Source organism: Gouania willdenowi, chromosome 8 (genome assembly GCF_900634775.1).
Source record: "Gouania willdenowi chromosome 8, fGouWil2.1, whole genome shotgun sequence".
Classification (NCBI taxonomy): domain Eukaryota; kingdom Metazoa; phylum Chordata; class Actinopteri; order Blenniiformes; family Gobiesocidae; genus Gouania; species Gouania willdenowi.
The window spans coordinates 3221569-3245730 of NC_041051.1; the positions used below are offsets into that span (position 1 = coordinate 3221569).

Below are 24162 nucleotides of genomic sequence, written 5' to 3' on the forward strand. Positions count from 1 at the left end.
ATTTCTTAACACTTTAACAAACCTTAACACTTTTCTTTGAAACACATTAGTAACATCACACACCACAGACGTGTTCACATTATTACTAATGTTGTGTTTTTGTTTTTTTTTTTTTGTGCAAACGGTAGTTTTCTTTCTAACATTGTGGATACAGATCATTAAGTGAAAGTCACTGAGAGGTTGATCTGCATTAAAACATCTACTGACGTCTGTAGTAAAGTTCACTGAATACAAACCTGTGGAGAATATAAAGGAGGAGATGATAATTTTTTTATAAATCCACTTTTAAGGCTTGATTGTGGTTTTATATTGTTATACAGTTAAATCTGTCGTTCATGTATCTTTGAAGGTATGATGGCGCAGTGAATTGTGACGCTGCGCTTGGAAGTGATGGGTCGCGGGTGCGCGTCCTGCTTCAGTGGTTTTTTTAGGACGTTGAGATGACTCTGGCGACAATATTACATTAAAAATCAATATAAGTGATTCGATATCAAGCAGCAGTTACTGTCTTAATATCCAGTGTAACAGGAGGACTCTCTATGTAGCCATCCTATGCTGCTGCCACGTCTCCTCAGACACATTTTATTCATATTATTCACCACTCGTCACGTTACTGAAGCAATAAAGTGATGAAGCGACCAAAAGGTGTGACTAATTACGGGTGATTTAAGCCACTATAATCACTGAAGACTGAACGCACCTTTAGAACAGGCTCATATTCCTCAAACAACGGCTTATTTCACCCATTAGGGTGAATAAATCACTCTCTTCCGTTTGGTTGTCATGGCAGTTTGAGTCATCTCTGATCCATTGATGATGGCTTTTTATCGCGCGTGTGCACGTCAGTAACCCAAGGTTTACATACTGAGGGTTGATTAATCCACTTCATACCAGCTGTAATGGAATCCGGTACCCAGAGTTTCTCATCGCTGGGTATGTTGACCCAGAGTTTTTGGATAGACTCAGAGTTTGTTAACCCTCCTTTATGGAATACCCCTCAGAATCACACTGCAATGGCAACAAAAACAATAATTATACAAAAAATGCACAAAAAGACAACTGAAAGATAAAAAAAAATACACATAATGAACATACAATACAGAAAAACACAACAAAATACAAAAATCGCTCAAAATACACAAAACTAAATATTTATACAAAAATTACACAAAACTAAATATTTACACAAAAAATACACAAAATGACTCCTGAATCACACTACAATGGCAACAAAAATCATTAATTGCACAAAAAATACACAAAAACACAACAGAAATATACGCAAATACACATGACTCCAAAAAACATACGTTACAGAAAAATACACCAAAAAAAAAAATCAAAGTGATGATAAAGTCATGCACGTGTCCCATAGAATTAAACCAGGAAAATTGGATCCACATTTTGCACCCCTAAATATACCCCTTATGCTCCCACATGAATGCATACTTCCGACTGTACATTACAGAAAAATACACCAAACGAAAAAAATATAAAAATGAGTTTAAAAAAAACAACACATTTATCATGCGCATGTCCCATAGAATTAAACCCGGGAAATTGCACACGCTATTTTACTTTGCACCTGCAAATAAACCCCTTTTAATGCTACAGAGTATGTTATTATTATGCCCATAATTGACAACTCTACTTAAGCTCCCACTAGTAGAATACATACTTCCGACGGGCACTGTACCTGCCACTATAACTACTGAAAATAGATAAGTTTAATGAAAGTTATTCAGGCAGGTACCCATGGATGGACTAGTGCACATAAAATTGTGTGTGTGCGTGTGTGTGTGTGTGTGTGTGTGTGTGTGTGTGGAGCGAATATCTCCCCGACGCGGTAAGAGTTTGACCTTGAACTTTGTTGACGGCTTCCAAATACCCCAAGTGTGTGCACCTGTTATTTTGGAGTAATTTGGATTTTACCAAATTACTCCAAAATAACAGGTTTATTTTAATTCTATTTCACTTCTGGACGGCCCCAAAATTAAACCTATTCATCTTTTGACCTCAGGGTGTGAGGGGGCGCTCGCGCACCATCTATATCTATTTCACTGCACAGCTCCTCACCCGAGCAAGAGTCACGTGTGCAGCCAGAGCCAATCGCTGTGCACACAGTCAAGCAGACACAGACCGTAAACACACGAGTGAGAGAGAAGAAGATAGTTTAGACCGGAGAGGGGAGAGGAGCGTCTGAGCAGTCGCGCCCACACTGATAAACTAGCAAAGCTCTTAAGTCTCACTTATTGGGCCTGATGTGAGTCACTGATGTTCGTGTGTGTGAGCCACGGCAGACTCCACTTCCTCCTGTGCCATGCTATCGTTAGCGTCTCAAACACGGGAGCTCTCTGAATAGATAATTTGAAACCGTCAGCCACTGATGAGTCTTTTGCAGACACGTTTCCCATTGTTTAAACCATATAACTGTCCGTGTAATTGTTCAATAAAGTGCTGTTTCACTAGAATCGGTGTCAACCCGTTCAATACTCCATCTGGAAAACTGCAGATTCTCGGTGGTGCCGTGCATGGAAGTTAAGCTCTGACCACTCGGTTCGAAGGTAAACAATGATTTTTGTTTTTTTAAAAAGACAGCCGAATTGTAGATAATACTTTAATTTACTTACTCACTCATGTAGTTTGGAGCTTTACATTTTGTTTTACGCAGTTTGGTTATTTTTCTGATTATTTATTTATAATAAAAATAAAAATATACTAAATGAGTATAATAAAACACAAAAAATGCATAAAAAGACAACTGAAAGATAAAAAAAAAAAATACATGATCCAAAAAACATACATTACAGAAAAATACAACAAAAAATATGACACAGCTCTTCACAGTGGCTGCACACTCAGCCAAGCAGACATGGACTGTAAACACACGAATGAGAGAAAGGAAGATAGTGTAGACCGGAGAGGAGGAAGGGGCGTCTGAGCAGCCGTGCTCACACTGATATACGAGCAAAGCTCTCAAGTCTCACTGATTGGGCCTGATGTGAGTAACTGATGTGCATGCATGTGCGTGGCTAAAGCGTGTGCGTATGTGAGTCACGGAGTAGCGACACACACACACACCAAATGACAACAAAAATATTAAAGTGACTCAAAATACAAAAAACTAAATATTTATAGAAAAAATACAAAAATACACAAAATGACTCCAGAATCACACTACAATGGCAACAAAAAACAATGTTTTCAAAAAAGACAAAAGAAAAATACAAAAATACACATCATGACATAAAACAAAAAGAATAAACAATATTTATTCAAAAAGTACACAAACGGACAACAGAAATGCACAAAAATAAACAAAAATCCTCCAAAAACACACAAAATGACTACAAAAAACATACATTACAGAAAAATACACCAAGCAACAACAAACATATGAAAATGACTCAAAATACACAAAACAAAATATTTACACAAAAAATGCACAAAATGACAACAGAAATGCACAAAACTACACCAAAAAAGATACAAAAATACACAAAATGATTCCAGAATAACACTACTTTACTTTGCACCCACAAATGAAACCCCTTTAAAACACTACAGAGTATGTACACCTCTTTGTAAATCCAACCTTCAAACATTGTCTCATTTGGTCATAATTGACAACTGTACTTATGCTTCCAAGGACGTTCTGCATGTGTGTGTGCGTGCGTGCGTGTGAGTGTCTGTGGAGTGAATTTCTTCCTGATGCAGTTTCTGTTCGACCTGAAACTTTTTTGACTGCTTGCTCATAGGTTGAGTGTGTGCATGCACTATTTTGGACTTATTTGGTGTTACAAAACGTTCATTCTAATTTTATTTAGCCCGGACGGCACATTCATGTTTACCCAGAAATGAAACTTATTCAGTTTTTGACCTCAGTGTGAGGGGGCGCTAGCGCACCAATATATTCATTTACAACCTCTAATAATCAGTAGAAGAAGACTCTCCTCCAGTTTACAAAGAGAAGGTCAATATCAAACACATTTTTGTACTGCTAAAAGTTATTTAAGTTTTTTTTTAAATACGTTTATTTCCATTTTGTTTTGAGATTACAAGTCCCAATTTTGATTGTGTCGTGGTACTTCCGGGTCCATTTTTTTTTCTTCTCTCAAGTCTCACGCATTGGGCGTGACACACGCATTTCAACAACCTGTGTCGGAGTATGTGCATGCGCGCGGCTGATGCGCGGGTGTGTGTGAGAGAGAGAACCCACGGAGGAGATTGTCAATTATGGCCAAAGGAGAATATGTTTGAAGGTTGAATGTACAAAGAGGTGTACATACTCTGTACTATGTAGTGTTATAAAGGGGTTTATTTGCGGGTGCAAAGTAAAATAGCGTGTGCGATTTCCCTGGTTTCATTTTATGGGACATGCGCAAGATAAATGTGTTTGTTTTTTTATACCCATTTAGTATATTTTTATTTTTATTATAAATAAATAAATACCGTGTGTGTGTGTGTTCCGTGTGTGCACCCGCAAACATAGCCCTTTATAACAGTATAGAGTCTTTGTATATCAAACCTTCAAGCACATACTCATTTCATCACATCACTCTACTTAAGCTCCCACTATATGAATACATACTTCCGACAGGCACTGTACTAGTTAACCTAAATACAGACACATAATTAATCCTCACTACAGATGTATACACAGACTGATACTCTCAATCACCTGACAGCTTTGATTGTTAGATATCTGTATTATATTTGTACATTATTATTATTTAAAATACTGTATTTTATTTTTTACTACTGGAATGTGTGCACTTGTATTTAATCCTTGTTTAATTAACAGTCTTTTACTTTTTATTTATCTTTCTTTCTTTGTTTAGTGTTTATTCTTTTTTATTTGTAATATTTCTTGAGCCTCTGTAACACAAGTAATTTCCCCCTGGGATAAATAAAGTACTTCTACTTCTGATTATGATTCTGACATCATTACATTACAAATCCTTTTACACACATCTATTTACTTCATCTATTCCCCCTTTTATTCCTCCCCCTCTTATTTTGATTTCCTTTATTTTAGATTGTTGGAATATTGAGTGTCCACGTAGTTTAATTATTAGAAATTATGATGCATTTTAGACACATTTAGAATTCCATTATAACCTACCTTACCTTACCATGTCCTTGTTATATTGTGTTTTGGTTACTTAAAAGCCCATATTAACACGCTTCATTTAAATTGTGATTTAGCTTTATTATGTTTTACGTTTGTAATACATTTTCAAAATGTAATAACGATTATTATTTTGTCTTAATGGTGTCTGAACAGAAAGAGTAAATACAAACTCCTTCCTGGCTGGTTATGAATTCATAATGATTATTATGTATCTGTTTATCAGAGACATGGCATCCCTTTTCTTTATAATAAATATAGTAATAACCTAAGGTATTAAACCCCTATACATGAACATCCATCTTTACAGGACATTCAATCATAAAAAAGGCCTGACGCTTATAAAGAGTAAAGTGAGGGAATCCGAGGACCATTGACGACACGCTTTTAACAGTACGAGAGCAAAACGTGGATTTTACTCTTAACCCTGAGGGAGCCTCTTTGGCACAGCTCGAACACACCGAACACTCCATAATCAAACTTGACTGTGCCATAAAACTTGGTTAGGTTGTAGTAAATCGATCCGCAGCAAGCTGCAGCGCAAAAAACACAGAAGAAAAACAAGGAAATGAGGTGGGAGGGTTAACACTATTACACTCACTGCCACTTTATTAGCTTCACTCACTCTGTCTCCTTAACTTCCAAATATTGTTGAGTGTGAAAATCACTTGTAACCAGTGTAACCTAACAAAGTGCTTGTGAGTGTATGTTCTTTGTATCAAGCTGCAAAGATGTCTCACTGTGTTGAGCTCAATCTTTTGCTCCTTGGTGAAGTCTCCATCAGAGTGCTGCAGCTCTTTTTAAAATGACAGGCTGCACAATAGAGAAGACAACGGAGTGAGAAGTGACGTCATCATTGTTTGGTTGTTTCTTCCAGCTAATGAATGTAAAATATTTCAAAATGGCACCTTTTTGTCATATCGAAGCTCGATGATTAAAGTATGTGGCTGTCCTTCCTCTTATCTTCATCAATCTGCCACATTAAACACACACACACACACACAACACATACACACATACAAAACACACACACACACACACAACAATCACACACACACACTAAACACTCACACACACACACACACAGTCTGATCAAGTGCAGATCTCACAGATAACAATCTAACTCTTAACCAATAGGATAGCTTTAGTTAAAACATGGCTGAGTGATGATTTATATATAAAATAAAATACAGCTTCATTTGTACATTCAAACTAACCCTCATGTCTTATTCATCTCTGTAACTTTGGCTGCTGAGAAGTTGCAGCATTTACCTTCAGGGAAACTGCCTTCTCATCTAGAGGACCAATCAAGTGTGGCTCAATGTGTGACCATTTCTTCTGTGCCAGATGTTCTTTTCTGTTCTGCCTGCAGCAAAGAGGATACAAAAAAAATCCTAATTTATGCTTCCCATCATCCAATCAAGGGAGTACATGCATTCATGTTCATTCATGGTGAAAATCAGGGGTTGCATCAAAGGTCTGAAGCATTCTTTTTGGCCACTTCCTTGAATTTTCTTGAATAAAAATGGTGTGTAAGCTGTATTTATTTACCTGTAGAAGAGAAGGGGCGATGGCTGTCACCACTACAACACTCAGGCCCAAAACTATTACAATCACATTCTCCCGGTCAAAGCCTGGAAGAACACACAAAATGGTACTGAGCAATTTGAGATGCAAGTGCAGCTGATGAAGATGAAACAAAGAGAAAAATTGGTTGAAAAGTTAGTAGAACCTAAACAGTTTTAAAGTCACGTCAGAGCATTTTCTTTTATTTTTCAATTTAGTCAGTAAGACTCATAGCTTAAAAATATTTTTAACAACTAAATGATTTTTACCCTTTGGATTTTCTGGCCTGTCGTCAGGCAGGATCCCTCCTTTCCACCATAGAGCAGGGTTTGGATGCGTCATGATGGTGACATTTTGCGAGGTATCATACACCAATAAAGTTTCATACTGAGGAGATACAAAATCACAAATTTAACTGGGCTTTTGACCACATTTACTGTTTACAGTCTCACCTGGCCAGTCACAGTGGACGTGTAAATCACTGAGAAGTTGACGTCTCTGTCACCAAACTCGTCCAGCACATAGTGGCCACCCCAGCCTGCTCTCAAACAGCCCAAGAAAGCATTTAAAGAGAGATCAGCTGCAATTATTGGGACACCATGTAACCTGTTGAACACCTGCCTAAATAAAATAGTGTTATGTAAGGATGTCCCGATTCGATCACGTGATCGGAAATCGGGCCCGATCATGTGGTTTCAGACTCTTTCTTTCTTTCTTTCTTTGTTTAGTGTTTATTCTTATTATTTGTAATATTTCTTGAGCGTCTCTAACACAAGTAATTTCTCCCTGGAATAAACAAAGTACTTCTGATTCTGACATAATTACATCACAAATCCTTTGACTCACACCTATTTTCTTCATTCTTTCCCCCTTTTATTCCTCTCCCTCTTTTGATTTCCTTTATTTTAGATTGTTAATATATTGAGTGGCCACATAGTTTAACCATTATAAATTATGATCAATTTTAGTCACATTTAGAATTACATTATAACCTACCTTACTTAAAGAACTGTATTCTAACTTTCTCAAATATAAATTGAGTTCAAATAAAATGCAGTCCCTGAGCTGCAGCGTTCTGAACCAGCTGTAGATGTTTGATGAAGACCATTACAATAATCCAGTCTGCTGGAGATAAAAGCATGGACCAGTTTCTCCTGATCTTTCTGAGCCATTAAACCTTTCACTCTGGAAATGTTCTTTAGGTGGTAGAAGATGTTTTTGTGATAGATTTGATCTGACTGCTGAATGTAAGATCTGAGTCAATCAGAACACCAAGGTTTTTGACTTTAGCTTTTAAAGATCGAGAATCAAGATAGTTGCTGATAGCAGTCCTATTTTCCTTGTTACCAAAGACAATCACCTCCATCTTGTCATGGTTTAGTTGAAGGAAGTTTTCACTCATCCAGCAGTTTATTTTTTCTAAGCAGTCACACAACACCTCAATGGGACCATAGTCATCTGGGTTCAGTGATAGATATAGTTGTGTGTCATCTGCGTAGCTCTGATAATCAACCTTACAGTTCTGTAATCTGTTAGATTCAAAGTTTCCAATGCTTACAAAATAGCTTCGCTCCTTCAAGTAGAACTTAAACCATTGCATTACTTTTCCATTTAGTCCAACCCATGTTTGCAATCTGTGCAACAAAATTGTATGATCTACAGTGTCAAATGCAGCACTTAGATCCAATAGAATGAGAACAGATACTTTTCCTGAATCAGTGTTCAACCTTATGTCATTGATCACTTTGATAAGAGCAGTTTCAGTGCTGTGATGAGAACCAAAACCTGACTGAAATTTATTAAATATTTTGTTGAATGTTAAGTGTGATGAAGGATTCAATATATAATTGACTCAATTGGTTGAAGACCACCTACTCAATGATCTTGTCCATGAATTTTAGGTTGCTGATTGGTCTATAGTTAGCCAGTATTGAGGCATCAAGTGTTTTCTTTTTTAACAGAGGTTTCACAGCAGCTACTTTCGGGGATTTTGGTACGGTACCTGATTGGAATGAGCAGTTAATTATCTGACACAAATCATCATTGAATTTACACAGACTTATTTTGTAAGGTTTTAGATGAATTTGGAGTTTTGTTGATCTCCATTTACACTCAGCTCTTCTACAGTCAGATTTCAAATTCTGCATTATCTCAGTTCTCCTCCAAGGTGTTTTCTGTGTTTGGTTTTCTCTTAGTTTTGATTGAGGCCACCACATCTATGACATTACAGACTTTTGTATTAGACTCATCCAAAAGATTATCAATAATACTTAGCAATACATGCATCTCAATTACTGTATTGAGCCAGATTTGACAAAAAAAGTAATCCATGGCTTTACATCAGCTGGAAGTTTGGGAAATAAATTGATTACAGTTTAAAAAGCCTCACCAGAGAAAACACAAGATGTGACATGGATGACAAGATGTGGCCAAATGCAGATGACAGGATGTGAATGTTACAGTTTACAAGTGTTGTTGTTTTTAAATTTAATCTTTAAATTATATTCTGCCCCTGAAATTCTGAGATTCTGTATTTTTCTGTTTAGAGTAATCTTTATATATTTTCTAAGGTCCTGAAGTACTTATGCAAAAGCACAAATGTTCTTATTGTAAATTGTTTCAATCGTCTTGTTGCAATATTTCACTGCACATACAATAATTTAGACCCACCAAAGTGTAAATGTCTTATTTTATAATCAAATACTGATTTACCTGACAAGATTCATTCAAGATTGAAAGATAAGATGTATTATATGTAATTAGTATTTTGTATTTTTTGTAGTTCAGTGTGCTCAGAGTGTGTTTCCACAGTGAGATTATTTGCTAGTGTTGTGGTTGAATGAGCTTCTTTTGAGACGTATATGAAGTGTTTTGTTGGTGAGAAACACTTTTGGGGATGAGAGTAACTGTTGAGCTGAGATGCATGATGGATATGCAGACTGTGTAAAGAGTTTTGAACATGTGACTTTAGTTTCGACCAATGCTTGCTAGCAATCGATTTAATGATTGATGTTTTATGGGTGGTGGAATCACTAAGTAAATAGCAGAGTCAGCATTTTATGCATTTCTGAGGGCTCAAGCTCAGTCACTTTTTCTTTTTACAGCCTGTGTTGTCTCATGAGCCTTCACAGAAAGGTGCATATGTGGTACATATGTATATGTGTGTGGGTGACCTGCAGACAGCTAAAGTAGCTCTCAGGCACCAGGCCTATAGGAAGTTTGATTGAAAGCTGCTTCTGCTCAAGTAAACATGCTGAGTGCAAATATTGTAACTGTGCACTGTGATGAGACTAAAGTAAACAAAACAGGAAATAATGAGTCTTTTTTGCCTTTAAGACCATAAGGTTTTTTAGGTGTCAATTATTAGTTGATCAAACTTACCATCAAAGGAGACGTTTGCAAATGGATGCTCATTGCCTGATGTGTTGTACACTTCCCCAGCATGTTGCAGGCTGAGGAGCCTCTCTCTGAGCACTTTGCCTAACAGCAACGCTCCATCGTGATATCCCGCCACATAATCGTTTATCTTGAAAGTAGACAGAATATCAGTCTTAAAGTTCTGATTTCATACATGATGGCCCTCATTTATCAACCTTATTCACGCAAGCTTCGGTATTTATCAATTTTGACACAATCGGACGCCATGATCAGATCTCACGTCAGGTCTGACCTTGTGTTTGATAATCTGAATGTGTGGATTTGTGGTACATCAGCAAAATCTGACGGAGTCTGAAAAAAAAAAATTAAACAAACCTCAGCTGTCATTTACGCATAAGCAGACACTTTAAACAAAATAATTTTTTCCATAAAGGCCACATTATTACTAATACCACTTTTATGGCTTTGCTTCCACGGAATACCTGATAAACTGTCCGAGTTGGAGCGTGTCAACGGTGTGCACACACATGCACACATGGGAGAGCAGCACTTCTTCTGCTCTGTGTTAGAGGGGGAATGCTGCTGTGTACCCCAGAGACAGTGTGAAAGCGACATTATTTTTAGCCATCAGTAAACTTTTGTTGGCGTTGTTGTTTTGATGTGACAGTGCAGCCTGTGGAGTAAAGCTCAGGAACTGTGTTCAGCAGAGCCTTCAACGGGATCTTACACGGAAGAGACCAGACCTCATTCATGCTTTTAAAATGTAAAGTACACCTGAAACTTTTACCAACAGCATTTAATCAGTAATGTGATGAAGAATAGTTGAAATTGGCAAAAGTTATGAAAGATATTTCTTTTATTTTTTAATTCTTCAATGTCAGTCTCTTGTAGGCCCTGACACCCTACATGTTTGATTTGAACACAAGTTGTGCACTGTTTTCACATGACCTCAAAGGTCAAAAGGAAACAATTGTGCAGCTGTTTGGAAGCAGTGGAGAGCTCTGATGAGAGCAGGGGTCAAGCAGTCAGCCGTGTTAACCGTACACTGAACTGTATATGATGTGAACTGGGTCGAGGACGTTGTTGTATCTGTTTTGGGTTGACATGATTAAATCATGTCAAAATGGGGATTGAAAGATATTTATTTTATTTATTTACTCACACAAGTTGTGCACTGTTTTCACATGACCTCAAGGCAAGGCAAGGCAAATTTAATTGTATAGCACATTTCATACACAAGACAACTCAATGTGCTTTACATGATCAAAAAGTGCAACAGAAAACATTCAACAGCTTAAAATCATTAAGAACATTAAAAATTAAAATCATTAACAAACACATGACATCAACAACATGACCAAAATTCTCTCTCTCAATCATATGCAGTAGAGAAAAAAAGTGCCTTTAACTTTGATTTAAAAATGTTCACATGTGATGCTGACTTCAGCATCACATGCTGAAGTCTGTTCTGAGGCTGACTGGGAGCCAGTGTAAAGACTTTAAAACTGGACTAATGTGTTCTGACCTCTTTGTTCTGGTTCAGACCTGAGCTGCAGCGTTCTGAACCACCTGTAGCTGTTTGATTATCTTTTCAGAGATTCCTGTCAGAAGACCATTCAAGGTCAAGGTCATGGAACAGAGCTAGTCTTCCCTGTGATAGTGTATATGGCTAAATAACGTTTGTACCAGAATCCTTTTTGTACAGTGCCAGATGGGCCCAGCCCAGAACATAACTGTGCTTGATTTTTTATACTTTTGAACAGAGGTAGAGATAGACAGACAGACTTCTTCGGCAAGCCACCTGTGCGTGTGTTTAGCCTGCAAAAACTTTAACTGTGACCAAAACAGGAATATTCAACTTAACTTCATGATCATGATCAACTTCAGCCGCTGCATTTATCAACACCCGATTGTTTGTACGATTGGCCAGATACAAATGTTTCATAAATCACACGTGAGTCCTGTTATACGACCAAATTTGCACTGAAATTTGCCCCTGTTTTCATGCAAGGTTAACAAATGAGGGCCATTATCTTCAGACATCAGTTTTGGCAGTGCAGCTCACCGTATCATTGTCTGAAGAGTTCTTTCCATAGCTGGAGTAGTTCCTCTGAGGAAGAGTGACCACCAGGACGTCCTTCATAGCCTCAGTGGATGTGGTGTTGTCATAATACTGACGACTAAACAACAATACAAAGAATAAAAAGTCCCATTAATCCAATCGGTCAAACAAAATCCAATACATATTTAAAGTTGGTTCATAACAACACAATTATGTTGTATAATGTTTTCTAGCAATACATGTCATCTGAGGGGTATTCCATAAAGCAGGTTATGTTCAAACTCTGAGTATGTTCAGGCTCAAATGAGGGAAACTCTGAGTATCTCATTCCTAAATGCAAGGTATGTTCTTCTCTGAGTATGTTACCATGGCAACATTGTCCGTGAACTAAACCTGGTCGCTGGCAGGTTTCATCAAAGAAACCCTGGGTTTCTACCTGGCTCCGCCCACCTGAACACTTTAATAAACTTTAACACTTTTCTCTGAAACACATTAGTAACATCACACACCACAGACGTGTTCACATCATTACTAATATTGTGTTGCTTTACGTCTTTTTTTTTTTTTTTTCTTGTGATAACGGTAATTTTATTTCTAACATTGTAGATGTAGATCATTAAGTGAAAGACACTGAGAGGTTGATCTGCATAAAAACATCTACTGACGTCTGTGGTAAAGTTCTCTGGATAAAAACCTGTAGATAAAATAAAGGAGGAGATGATAATTTAAATAAATCAACTTTTAAGGCTTGATTGTTGTTTTATATTATTATTCAGTTAAGTCTGTAGATCTTACATCTTTGAAGTTATGATGGCGCAGTGAAGTGTGACACTGCTCTTGAAAGCGATGGGTCGTGGGTTCGTGTCCTGCTTCAGTGTTTTTTAGGACGTTGAGTTGTCTCTGGCGACAATATTACATTAAGAATCAATATAAATGATGTGATATGAAGCAGCAGCTACTGTCTTTATATCCAGTGTAACAGGAGGACTCTCTATGTAGCCATCCTATGCTGCTGACACGTCTCAGACACATTTTATTCATATTATTCGCCGCTCGTCACGTTAATGAAGCAATAAAGTGATGAAGTGACCAAAAAGTGTGACTAATTATGGGTGATTTAAGCCACTATAATCACTGAAGACTGAACACACCTTTAGAACAGGCTCATATTCCTCAAACAACGGCTTATTTCACCCATCAGGCTGAATAAATCACTATTTTCTGGGTGGTTGCCATGGCAGTTTGAGTCATCTTTGATCCATTGATGATGGCTTTTTATCGTGCGCGTGCACGTAAGTAACCCAAGGTTTACATACTCAGGGTTGATTAACCCACTTCAAACCAGCTTTAATGGAATCCGATACCCAGAGTTTCCTATCGCTGGGTATGTTGACCCAGAGTTTATGGAATACCCCTCTGATGAATAACATTGGTTTGGTTTCACATTGTGCTTTGTTTTCTCAGAAGTGACTGTCATAGCAGCAATGGCAATCTCCATCTGTAGCCACAGCTGCCAGCCATCTTTCTCAAGGAAACACAAAGTTGACGATTTTCCCTTTCTTTTTCACCTCTCACTCATTTTTCAAATGGATAACGACAAAAAGTAATACAATACTATATTTACACAGTTTCACTTTTTATGAGGGTAAGATAATAAGGAAATCTAGCAGTAACTTAAAAACGAAGGAAATGTTCTTTATTTTTCCAACTGTTTCATTTTTATTAAAGTTTATAGAAAATCCACCTTAATTTGGAAAAAATATATCTTATATATTATATTATATATAACAGACCACTGACCAAACACCAGAGCTGCAACATTTAAAAACATTTGTCACAATGTTTCAGAGAAAACAAACATTCAAAGATAGTTTTTAATGCTAAAACTTTATCAGTAGTATTTTCTTCTTATAGTAGTCCTACATCTAGGGTCCTATGATTTCCACATTAATGGAAACAACCAATAAAAATGGAATCCACCATTAATCACGGAAATTGACATAATGTGAATGAAACATAGTTATTGTGAGGCAAAGGACGTCTACACTTATTTTGACATAGCAAAATTCATTTTGTCTTCTTTTTGAATAAGTATTTTAAGTTGAGGTTTTGTTTATTCAGACAATGGTTTTATGGAAATTTCTTTAGGAAACCTCAACTTACATATTTTGACACATTTTTGTTTATTATGGTTTTCTTTTTTTTTTATTTCTTTTTTTTTCTCACAGCAGTTGAAAACCAATATTTTCTATAAAACTTTAAATTGATAAAAAAAAAAAAAAAAGATAAAATATTTCTTTACAAATGTTAAATTAAAAAATAATTAATTTGGATAACACGGAATTTGGAGAAAAATAAAATGGATTTTAGAGAGCCCTATACATCGCTCCTATGTATTTGTGTTTGTGAGTTTGAATCCTGGAAAGTAAAAAAAGATTTTAGATGGAGCTCATGCTATTGAGGGCACCTCACATGGTCCATGCGGGCTACCTGGGGCCTGCGGGCACCGTGTTGGTGACCCCTGGCTTATATCAAAGACTTTCACTCTGACAGCCCTTGCAAGGAAAACACTTTTACTCAGGATACATAATCATAGACATTGTTAAAAAGTGATTATTTGCATAAAACAAAGGGAGTGTTTTGCTCTTGATCTTGTTAGCTTTGACTTAGCTGATCCAGCTGTTGGATCCGTGAGACTGTGTTGGACTTCTCTTTATAATTTCTGTTGTTTGAAAGTTTTCTTGGTGACAGCGTAAGAGCAAAAGAGTAAAACTGTGGGCAACCTTACTTGTAAACGTCAAGGAGGATAAACATGATGCCTTCTTGAATCTGTCCCTCTCCCACCTTTGCCTTTATGGAAACCACATCAGCCACCGTTCCACATAAAATGAAAACTGTAAATAATCAAGTAAAAGAAACAAGTTTGAGCTGCATGTTTGTTTTCACATGAGTGATCATAGTGTAAAATGCATTACATGCAGCATCATATTACAAATCTAATCTGATGCATTTTTTTTAGTTTTTGTTTTACTGTAACAAGCAGGTGATAAATGAGCCGAATGTATATTTGTGTTTAATCCAACTCAGAGATGGGGAACTTTTATGTTAGATCCAAGGGCTCCACTATCACAATTAATGTCAGTTCAGAAAAATAACCTGATTTTTCAAACAGGAAAGCACAAAGGTTTTATGTATGTGTGTGTTTTTTTTCAATTGCCTTTATGTTTCGGTGTGTTTTTGTTGTTGTTTTGTGTTTCCTGTGTTATTGAGTGTTTATGTGTATTTCTGCTTGTTTTGTGTGTTTTTGTTCTTGTTTTGTGTGTTTTTTTTTTTTTTTTAGTGTTCTGTGTTTTTGCATATTTTTGTTAATGTTCTGCAGTGATGTGCAGTCAGGGTAGTCAAGGTAGGCAGTGCCTACCCAAGGGTGAATTGAAATTTTGAATATTTGTTTTAATTATAATATAATTATAAATTATTTATTTTTCCATTTCTGATAGACTACATTACCTATAAGTTTGAAAGTGTCAGCATTTTGTGCTTTTCATAGCCTAAATGACTAAAAATCGCTTTTTCCTGGTACGGCAGAGAAGCTGCAAAGTCTCACTCCGCTGTAAGGCAGGAGGAGGCCACACCCCCTCCCAAAAGCACATTGCTGCTCTGCCTCTGTTCCCATAGCGTGTTTATATGTGTTTGTGCATGTGCAGTCAGTTCCCAAAGATGAAAACCATTTAACCGTAATCGTGCTATGCTAAATGCTATACCTAAGTTCACAGTGCATTAGTGAATTGATATCACATGACCGCTGCTGCCAAGTTCTCTAGCTAGTGGGCGGGATAACACTACAGACAGGATGACATGCGCTAGAGACAATAAAGAAACTTTCTTTTGAGGAAAATTGACAGCTTTTAAAAAATGGGAGACCAACACCAGAGCTACCAGACCTTCAGCAAAGGAAAGGTCAGAACATTGTTGGTACTTTCTACAGTGAATGGAACAAAAGGAAGGATTGACTTTGTGGATGCTCCTCACTGAGGCTGTTCCGAGTTGTTGCTGTCATTTTCTCCGTGTTTCTGTGTTTCCAACACAAACAACGGATGCGCTGCCGTGTCATTAGATATATCTTGTTGGGAGAGTATGGAGGCTATATTAAATAATTGTTTATGTTTCTTTAATGGTGTTGTTAGATGGCTAAATGCTTGTTCATGTGGATCTTGTTGGGTTTTTTCTTTCTTATTTTGAATTTTGTATTTTGATAAGCGCATTGAGATGACTTTGTTGTAAATTGTGCTATACAAATAAAGTTGAATTGAATTGAATTAACACCAGCATAAACATATGGAATTGTCACTGGTGTTGACATTGGTGGTCTCGATTTGCAACGCCCTGCCTACCCAACCCTAGTGCTCACGGAACATCACTGATAGTCTGTGTTTTTGAGTGTTTTTTGTTAAATTTTTTGTTGTCATTTTGTATTTCCCTGTTAATGGTCTTCCTGTTTTTGTAGTCGTTTTTACATTTTCCTTTTTATTTCTTAATTTTTTTTAGATGTCTTGTAATTTTGTATTGATTTTGTTGTATTTTTCTGTAATATTATTTGCTCTTGGAGCAATTTTGTACTGGCCGCACAAAATTGGACTAAGGGTCCACCCGTTGTCCATCTCTGATCTGTAAAAAAAAGATTAACATGGTGATGCACGCACTGTTGCTGTGTCTCGTTGGAGCGATGAGAGCAGAGTTGAGCTCATCCCACCCACGCAGCATCTCTCTCTTTGCATTTGTAGCAAAGGCAGCAGAAGCTGCCTCTAATGCATTGATGTACCTGCAGCAAAGACAAGAAAGTGAAAAAAAATGTCACCTCATGAAAACAAATAAAGGCCTAATGGGGAGCGCTTTGAACCTATGCTATGAATCTAGATAATTATATCCTGTATTAATCTACGTTAACAGGCTTCAACTAACCAAATATTCCCTGTCAGAGAGGAGCTGTCCTACCACGGTCGATCACAACATGCTAATTTAAATCATGTGTTTTCAGCCCCGGTACATGCGCGTTCTCATAAAAGGGGTGGAGACTGCAGCATCTGACCAATCAATGGAGAACCTGGCAGTGCAACCTTTTTTAGAATGGAAGAACAGCTTATGATGTTAAACAAATATAATTAATTTAAATCCATGATGACAGTGAAGAGCAACAACAATGTTAGTGCAGTGCACCAGGAGGCGGAGCTTTTATACTTGCTCAGATCTGATCCACTTCATAACTTGGTCCCGACCCGGTTAGGTGTTGCATAAGTTTAAAATTATGAATAATTAAAATCCATAATTCAGACCAAAAACAACACTGTTGTTACAATAAAGGCAGGAATGAAATAACCCAGGCAGGAAGCTGCTGACACTGGTTATGCGAAAAAGCATGAGATTTTAATCCATTAGAAGATAAACGGACAGCGATCAGTTTCCTCAGGCCACCAGTCCTACCCCGCCAAAGCCAGTGCGGTGCCACACCGAACCGCAGCCAGCTCCCGGGCAGACGGCAGGAGAACGCGCCCCGAAATGCCCCACCCAAAGACGAACCCCTGGGGCACCCCCACCACGGCACAGCGCCCACGGGCCCGGCTCATCCAGCCAGCAGACCAACCACTCCCGACGCGGATCCACCAGGGCAAGAACCACAGGCTGCGCTCCCACACACCCACCCAGCAAAACTCCAGGGGAGGCCCCCGCATGGGCAAGGCCCCATTGCGCTCCCCCCCGGCACACACCACACACCACACACCGGCCCATGCGGTCCCCCAAGTGAGCCAAGGAGGGCCCCCCCCGGCCCACCGCGCTAGAGACATCTCCGGCGACGGTGCACTCCAGGGAACAAAGCCAAAGCATCCAGACGGGCAGGCGGAGCGACCCTCAGTAACACCCCACCACCCAGCGATCCAGGATGCAAGCGCCACCCCCGAGCAGTAGCCACCCCCACCCCGGACCCCCACGGCCAGGAGCCACAAACCCCACCACCCCAGGCCCTCCGATTAGCCCACCCCCAAGCCAACCCACCCGGCGCAGCCCAGCGCCCCCAGGCAAAAGCCACAGCCTCCCACCAGCACCCCGGACCAACAGGAGCCCCCCAACGCCCAACCCAACAGGAGAGCAGGCGCAAGGGCAAAGGAGGGGGAGGAGGGGAGGACGGGACAGGGAGACAGAGAGCAAGGGGAAAGAGTGACAAAGAAGTACGCAAGCCCCCAGCTCCATGGACCACCCAGACGTGTACGGAGGGGGCAGGAGAGCAAAATCAAACAGCCCAGGGTCAGCGAGGACATCCAGAAGGAACGCACGCCTGTGCGGAGGCACCCAGACACTCCGGCAAACCCACCCAAGCCACCCCACAAGCCCCAGGGAAGTCCAGGTCTACAGTGGGATTAATATGTTAGTAAAGAGTGGTGCTGGCAGTCGCTTGCAGGTTAGATCATCAGGCTAAGAAAGATAAAGATTTAATGCAGTTATTACAATATAGTTAAAAAAAAGAAGTCCAACGCTCCTCAAAGAAGGTTATTTTATTTTTTCTGAGAGCAGACATCTTTTCCAAGGAAATAAATTCTATGAGGAGATGTTTAAGGATTTTTTATCTTTCCAATTCACTCATATTGTTTTTTTTTTTTTGCTATGGTGAGTGCCGCAAGGATGGATTGTGATTAGTTTGCTGGAAGATCAAGCATCGTCAGGTCTCCTATCAGACAGAGATTTGGAGATAGAGGAATCCTGCAGTCCAAAATGGAGGACAGTTTTTCAGTGATTAGAAACCAAAACCGTTGAACTGGGGAACAAAGCCATACGACATGTAAATAAGAATCAATAGTTCCCTGGGTGCACTGAGAGCAGATGTCTGTTGGGGAGAAGCTCATTTTATACATTTTCTGTTGGGTAATGCGGGATCTGTGGAGGACTTTGTATTGAATTAGCTGAAGATTTGTGTTTTTGTCATCTTAAAAGTGTTACAACAAATTTATGTCCAGAAATCGGTGTTGGTGGTGATTGAAAGTTCAGCCTCCCATTTAGCGATTGGTAAGTGATTAGAGTTAGTGTTTGAGAGAGCTCTGTATATTTTTGAGAGTTTTTTTTTTTATTTTGTTGAGAGTTTCTTCATATATATAGCCAGTTCTGGAGGTTGTAAGGTAATTGGATCTACAGGAGTGTTTTTCTTGATTGTTTCTGTTACTTGTAAATACTGTAAAAAAAAAAAATATTTATTGAATGTTTAGGTTAGATTGTTATATGTCCTGAGCTTCTTATTTTCAAAGAGGTCTTGGAGATGAGTGATTCCACTTTCTTCCCATGTCTTCAGATAGAGCGGTGTTTTTCTGTTTCTAAAGTCAGGGTTGTGCCAGATTGGAGACAGCATGCTAGTTTTTAATTGAACATTTGTAATGTCCAGGGCTTTCCACCACGCAGTCAGGGTGGAGGCAATCAGTGGGTTTTTAAAGCAGTTATGACGTTTAAGGGCCGCAGTGATAAAAGGGAGATCAGAGAGTTTAATATGTTTGCAGTAGGGATGTAGCGATTCACTCAACTCCCGATACGATTTGATTCACGATACTGGGTTCACGATACGATTCTCTCACGATTTTTTCATTTACAAAATGGGACTGTAGACAATTTTTTTTTTGGGAAAAAAACTAGAAAATACTGTATTATTTTCCTTTTATTTTTCATTGTCAAAAGAATTCCTTGATAAACTATTCAAAACAATGCAATTTAACTAAAAATAAATCTTGAATGAAATAAATAAAGGAATAATACAAATGAAAATGAAGCCTATTAATTCAAATTCTGGTTCTATAATAAACAATGCAAAACTGCAAAATAGTTCTTTTTCTTTTAAAAGTGCAGCTGAAAATGTATTTTGTGCCTTAACAATTAGACTTAAAAAAAAAAAAAACGTCATTACACTGATTTACGTCATATTTGTTTGGACCAGCAGAGGGCGCTGGTAACACAGTGGTCGGTTGGCATGCAGTTATCTTGCAGTGAAGAAGAGAAGCTATGCTAGCAGACAGAGCTAATAGAAAAACGTGACTTTTACAGATATTCAAGTAATATTACAGATATTCTTTCGGTGCTAAAGGGGCAATGAATCATTTATTAACATATTTAAGAGTAGAAGGCGGCCAGAAAGAAAGTATTAGCAGACTCCGCCCGTCGCCAACACTTCCGGATAAAAAAGGTACTGCGATTCAATTGTCAGAAAATCGATATCAACCGTGATACCTATGAATCGATTTTTAACTGCCTTACGATTAATCGTTACATCCCTAGTTTGCAGTCTAGCTGTTCTATTTCTAGCCAGGTGTTGTAGTATTCTTTTGGTTTTAGCCATTCTGTTAAATATAATATTTGGTTTTCCAAGTACTAATGCATGAAATTCGGGGCTTCCAACCCATCCTTGCTTTTATTTTAGGTTTTATATTCCTCGCATAGAATTTTGTAAATGCAGAATCTAATCTTTTAAACCATTGCGTTGGTGGTTTCAGCGGGATCATAGAGAATATTTTAGGTAAGATTTTCATTTTAAATGAGGCTATTCTGCCAAGGAGTGAGATGGGGAGATTGTTCCATCTTATGCGTCGAGTGACAAGATTATTGTTTTCTTTTTAGAGTTCTGTGTCATGTTGATCAAATTAAACAGCCTTCTAACATTGTCTGTGGAGTGTCTATTTTTAATAAATCCTGTCTGGTCTTGGTATATAATTGACTGTACTACTTTCTCTAACCTGGAAGTGAGTGCTTTGGAAATAATTTTTATGTCTGTGTTAATAAGTGAAATGGGACGGTAGCTTAAGGGTAACATGGGGTTTTTGTCTGGTTTAGGTAATAACTTAATGTTTGCTGTATTCATGTGGCCTCCTACGTAACCTTTATTTTTAATCTCTGTTACTACTCTGAAAAAAAGCGGAGCCAGCGTTGACCAGAAGTGTTTTAGGAATTCAGCATCTGGACCTGGTGCTTTGCCTGTTGACATGCTATCCAAAGCATTTTGTAGTTCTTGTAAGGTTAATGGTGAGTCTAAGGTGGTTTTTTGATCTATGGTGAGCTGTGGTAGGTTTAAGTTATTAAAGAATGTTTTAATATCTTCAGGGTCAGGGTTTAAGTTTTATGAGTATAGGTTTTGATAATAATCATGAAAAATCTCATTAATATCCTGACTTCCTGTCTTTCTCTTGTACAATGACCTGACCAATAAAAGATGGACCATTCTTTGTGGATCCAATGTGACGCTGACAGGAGAGAGAATATTTATCCTCTCATTTAATGATGACATCCTATAGGAAATATAGAGATTTATATCTGATGAACTGATCTATATTAGTCAGCTGATAAAACCTGCGTGTGTCGGATGCTTTCAGACTGATAAATTCATTCAAAGTTTAAAGTTTGACCTGAATTGTAAGAAATTGCTGATAGAAAGGAATTTTCTTTGTTGTGTTTGAGCTGATTTGCTAAATATTTGCCTGATTTATTATTGTAGTCAAAGTTTTTGTATCGCAATTGTTGCAAAATAAAATCTGTTTTTTTTTTTTCGATAAGATGATGTCCAGATTAAGGTTTGTTTTTTGGAGTTTTTTTAATAAAAGTTCAGACGGGTTAACTGCGTATTCTTCCGTAAGTTTCTTAATTTTTTCTGTTCCTGATTTTTTTTTCTAAAAAGAGTATGATATAATCTTCCCTCTGATGACAGCCTTGCCGGTCTCCCAGAGTAAGGACTAATAAAAAATACATGTGACCTAAAACTATAGCAAAACATTTTGTGAACTAATAAAAACAAAACTACAATTTCTTTACATTGGACGAAATCCAATCAAACTCAATTCAACTCATGAACATGTACTTTTACACAATGATTACATTAAACCTACCTGTGTATATACAAACATTAATACCTTCCCGTATTAAGTTGATCAATGCTAATTGAATCTTTAAAAAATGCATAAACTCTTTTTCTGTATATTTTATATGACTATATCTGTGTAGGAGGACATGTCCTCCCTTCTCTCTCTTACTACCCTGAACAAATGGCCTTCACAAACTTTAAAGAACCATATGCCTTATACCTTATAACCATATACCTCAAAGTGTTTTTATTTCATTAGACTTTAAATAAATTAACATTAGAAAAGAAAAACCTCTTGTTCCAACTTCTGAACAAAAACCAAACCTGCACGCGCTGAACAAAGAACAGGCCAGTCAGGTCAAACACAGTTAGAACCAGTGGAAACCTGCTGACTGAACGAGCTGTGAAATCGACTTCCAAACCAGCTGCTTGAAAACAACCTGTGAAAACCAGTTTTGAAACCCAGGACCAGGCTCAGAAACGGACCCTTCGGACACACTCCAAGCCAGAACCAGGTGAAACCTGCTGCTGCTGAGCCAATCAGCTTTGAAACCAGTGAAACCTGCTGAAAATCCAGCTAAAGGCTGACCAAGCCAGAATCACGCCTTGCTGCTACAGACTTACCTTCAACAAGGAGCTTGTAGTGCCATACAATCCCCCCAGAACACTACGCTCTCAAAATGCTGGACTACTCGTTGTTCCATTTGTCTCTAAAAGTAGTATAGGAGGAAGAGCTTTCAGTTATCAGGCCCCACTTCTCTGGAACCATCTACCAACCACGGTTCGGGGGGCAGACACCCTCTCTACCTTTAAGGTTAGGCTCAAAACATTCCTCTTTGATAAAGCTTTTAGTTAGGAACCAGCTCATAGCTCATAATTAAGATGCAATAGGCATAGACTGCCGGGGGGGGGGGTCTGGCATGCTCGGTTGGAGAGAGGTTGGAGAGGGCGTTAAGAGAGAGGTCATTTAGGTTAGAGAGGGACCGGAGAGGGTCCCATTACTCTTTCAAACACTCCCTCTATGTCTGCTTCTTCCCTTGTGTGTTTGCTCCTGTACTCCTTCTGGCTTTTGTCTTGCAGGTCCGTGGGATCCTCAGTGTGGAGTTACAGAGACTCAGCGGCTCTGTCTCCACCCTTTTCTCTGCACACACCCAACACAGCATAACATGGATGGCTGTTCATCATAGGAATGGGATCCACACAAGGTTCCTGCTGCTTAACAGAAGGTTTTCCTTGCCGCCATGATGAATTCATGTTGGGTATGGGATACATATGTATGTGTATATACGTATATATGCATATGTGTGTATCCACAAAATGAAGAGTCCGTCCCTAAGACTGCTCTACTGTAAAGTGCCTTGAGATACCATTGGTTATGATTTGGCGCTATACAAATAAAGATTGATTGATTGATTGATTGATTGAACAACCGGTTTGCCACAGAGACAAAACAAGGACTCTCCAGAACCAAGGTATTCTCTGGATCTCGAAATTCTAATTGGGCCTAATGTCACTACAGCCACATAATTGGGGGAGTGGTGGCCTAGTGGTTAAGGACGCTGGGCTTGTAATCGGAGGGTTGCCGGTTTAAGCCTCACCTGGGCTGTCACTGTGGGATGTTGAGCAAGTCCCTTAACCCCAAACTGCTCCCCAGGCGCTGCAAAATGGCTGCCCACTGCTCCTCAGGGATGGGTTAAATGCAGAGGACGAATTCCATTAATGTAATAACATTACATGGCCAATTAAAGGCGAAAGCCCTGATTTAATTTAATTTAATAACAATAATCAATTTTATAGTCCTTTCTCACAGACACTCAAAGTCGCTTTACAGAATTAAGGCATTATTCTTTCACTCCACACTTAGTGGTGGTAAACTACGATTGTAGCCACAGCTGCCCTGGGGCAGACTGACGGAAGCGAGGCAGCCAAAGTGCGCCATCGGCCCCTCCGACCACCACCAATACTCACTCACACACTACATTCATACTAGGCAATGTGGGTGAAGTGCCTTGCCCAAGGACACAATGACAGATTCCACTGGGGTGACTGTCACCCACTGTGGCACCTGGAATTCTCAGTGGTCTCCATCCAACTACTAACCAGGCCCAGACCTGCTTAGCTTCAGAGATCTAACGGGATCAGGCAATG

At 38.6% G+C, this 24162-nt stretch overlaps 1 protein-coding gene across 1 annotated transcript in view; it reads right to left on the reverse strand.

The window, feature by feature from the left end:
- LOC114468298 (heat-stable enterotoxin receptor-like) overlaps positions 1-24162 on the reverse strand; it is a 52746-nt gene that overhangs the window by 23997 nt on the left and 4587 nt on the right. The window contains 13 exon segments of the mRNA XM_028455105.1: positions 5558-5664; positions 5859-5932; positions 6030-6076; positions 6078-6104; positions 6404-6497; positions 6683-6696; positions 6698-6765; positions 6967-7084; positions 7150-7235; positions 10079-10223; positions 12141-12255; positions 14926-15031; positions 16838-16956. Coding sequence (XP_028310906.1) covers positions 5558-5664; positions 5859-5932; positions 6030-6076; positions 6078-6104; positions 6404-6497; positions 6683-6696; positions 6698-6765; positions 6967-7084; positions 7150-7235; positions 10079-10223; positions 12141-12255; positions 14926-15031; positions 16838-16956 — 1120 coding nt within the window.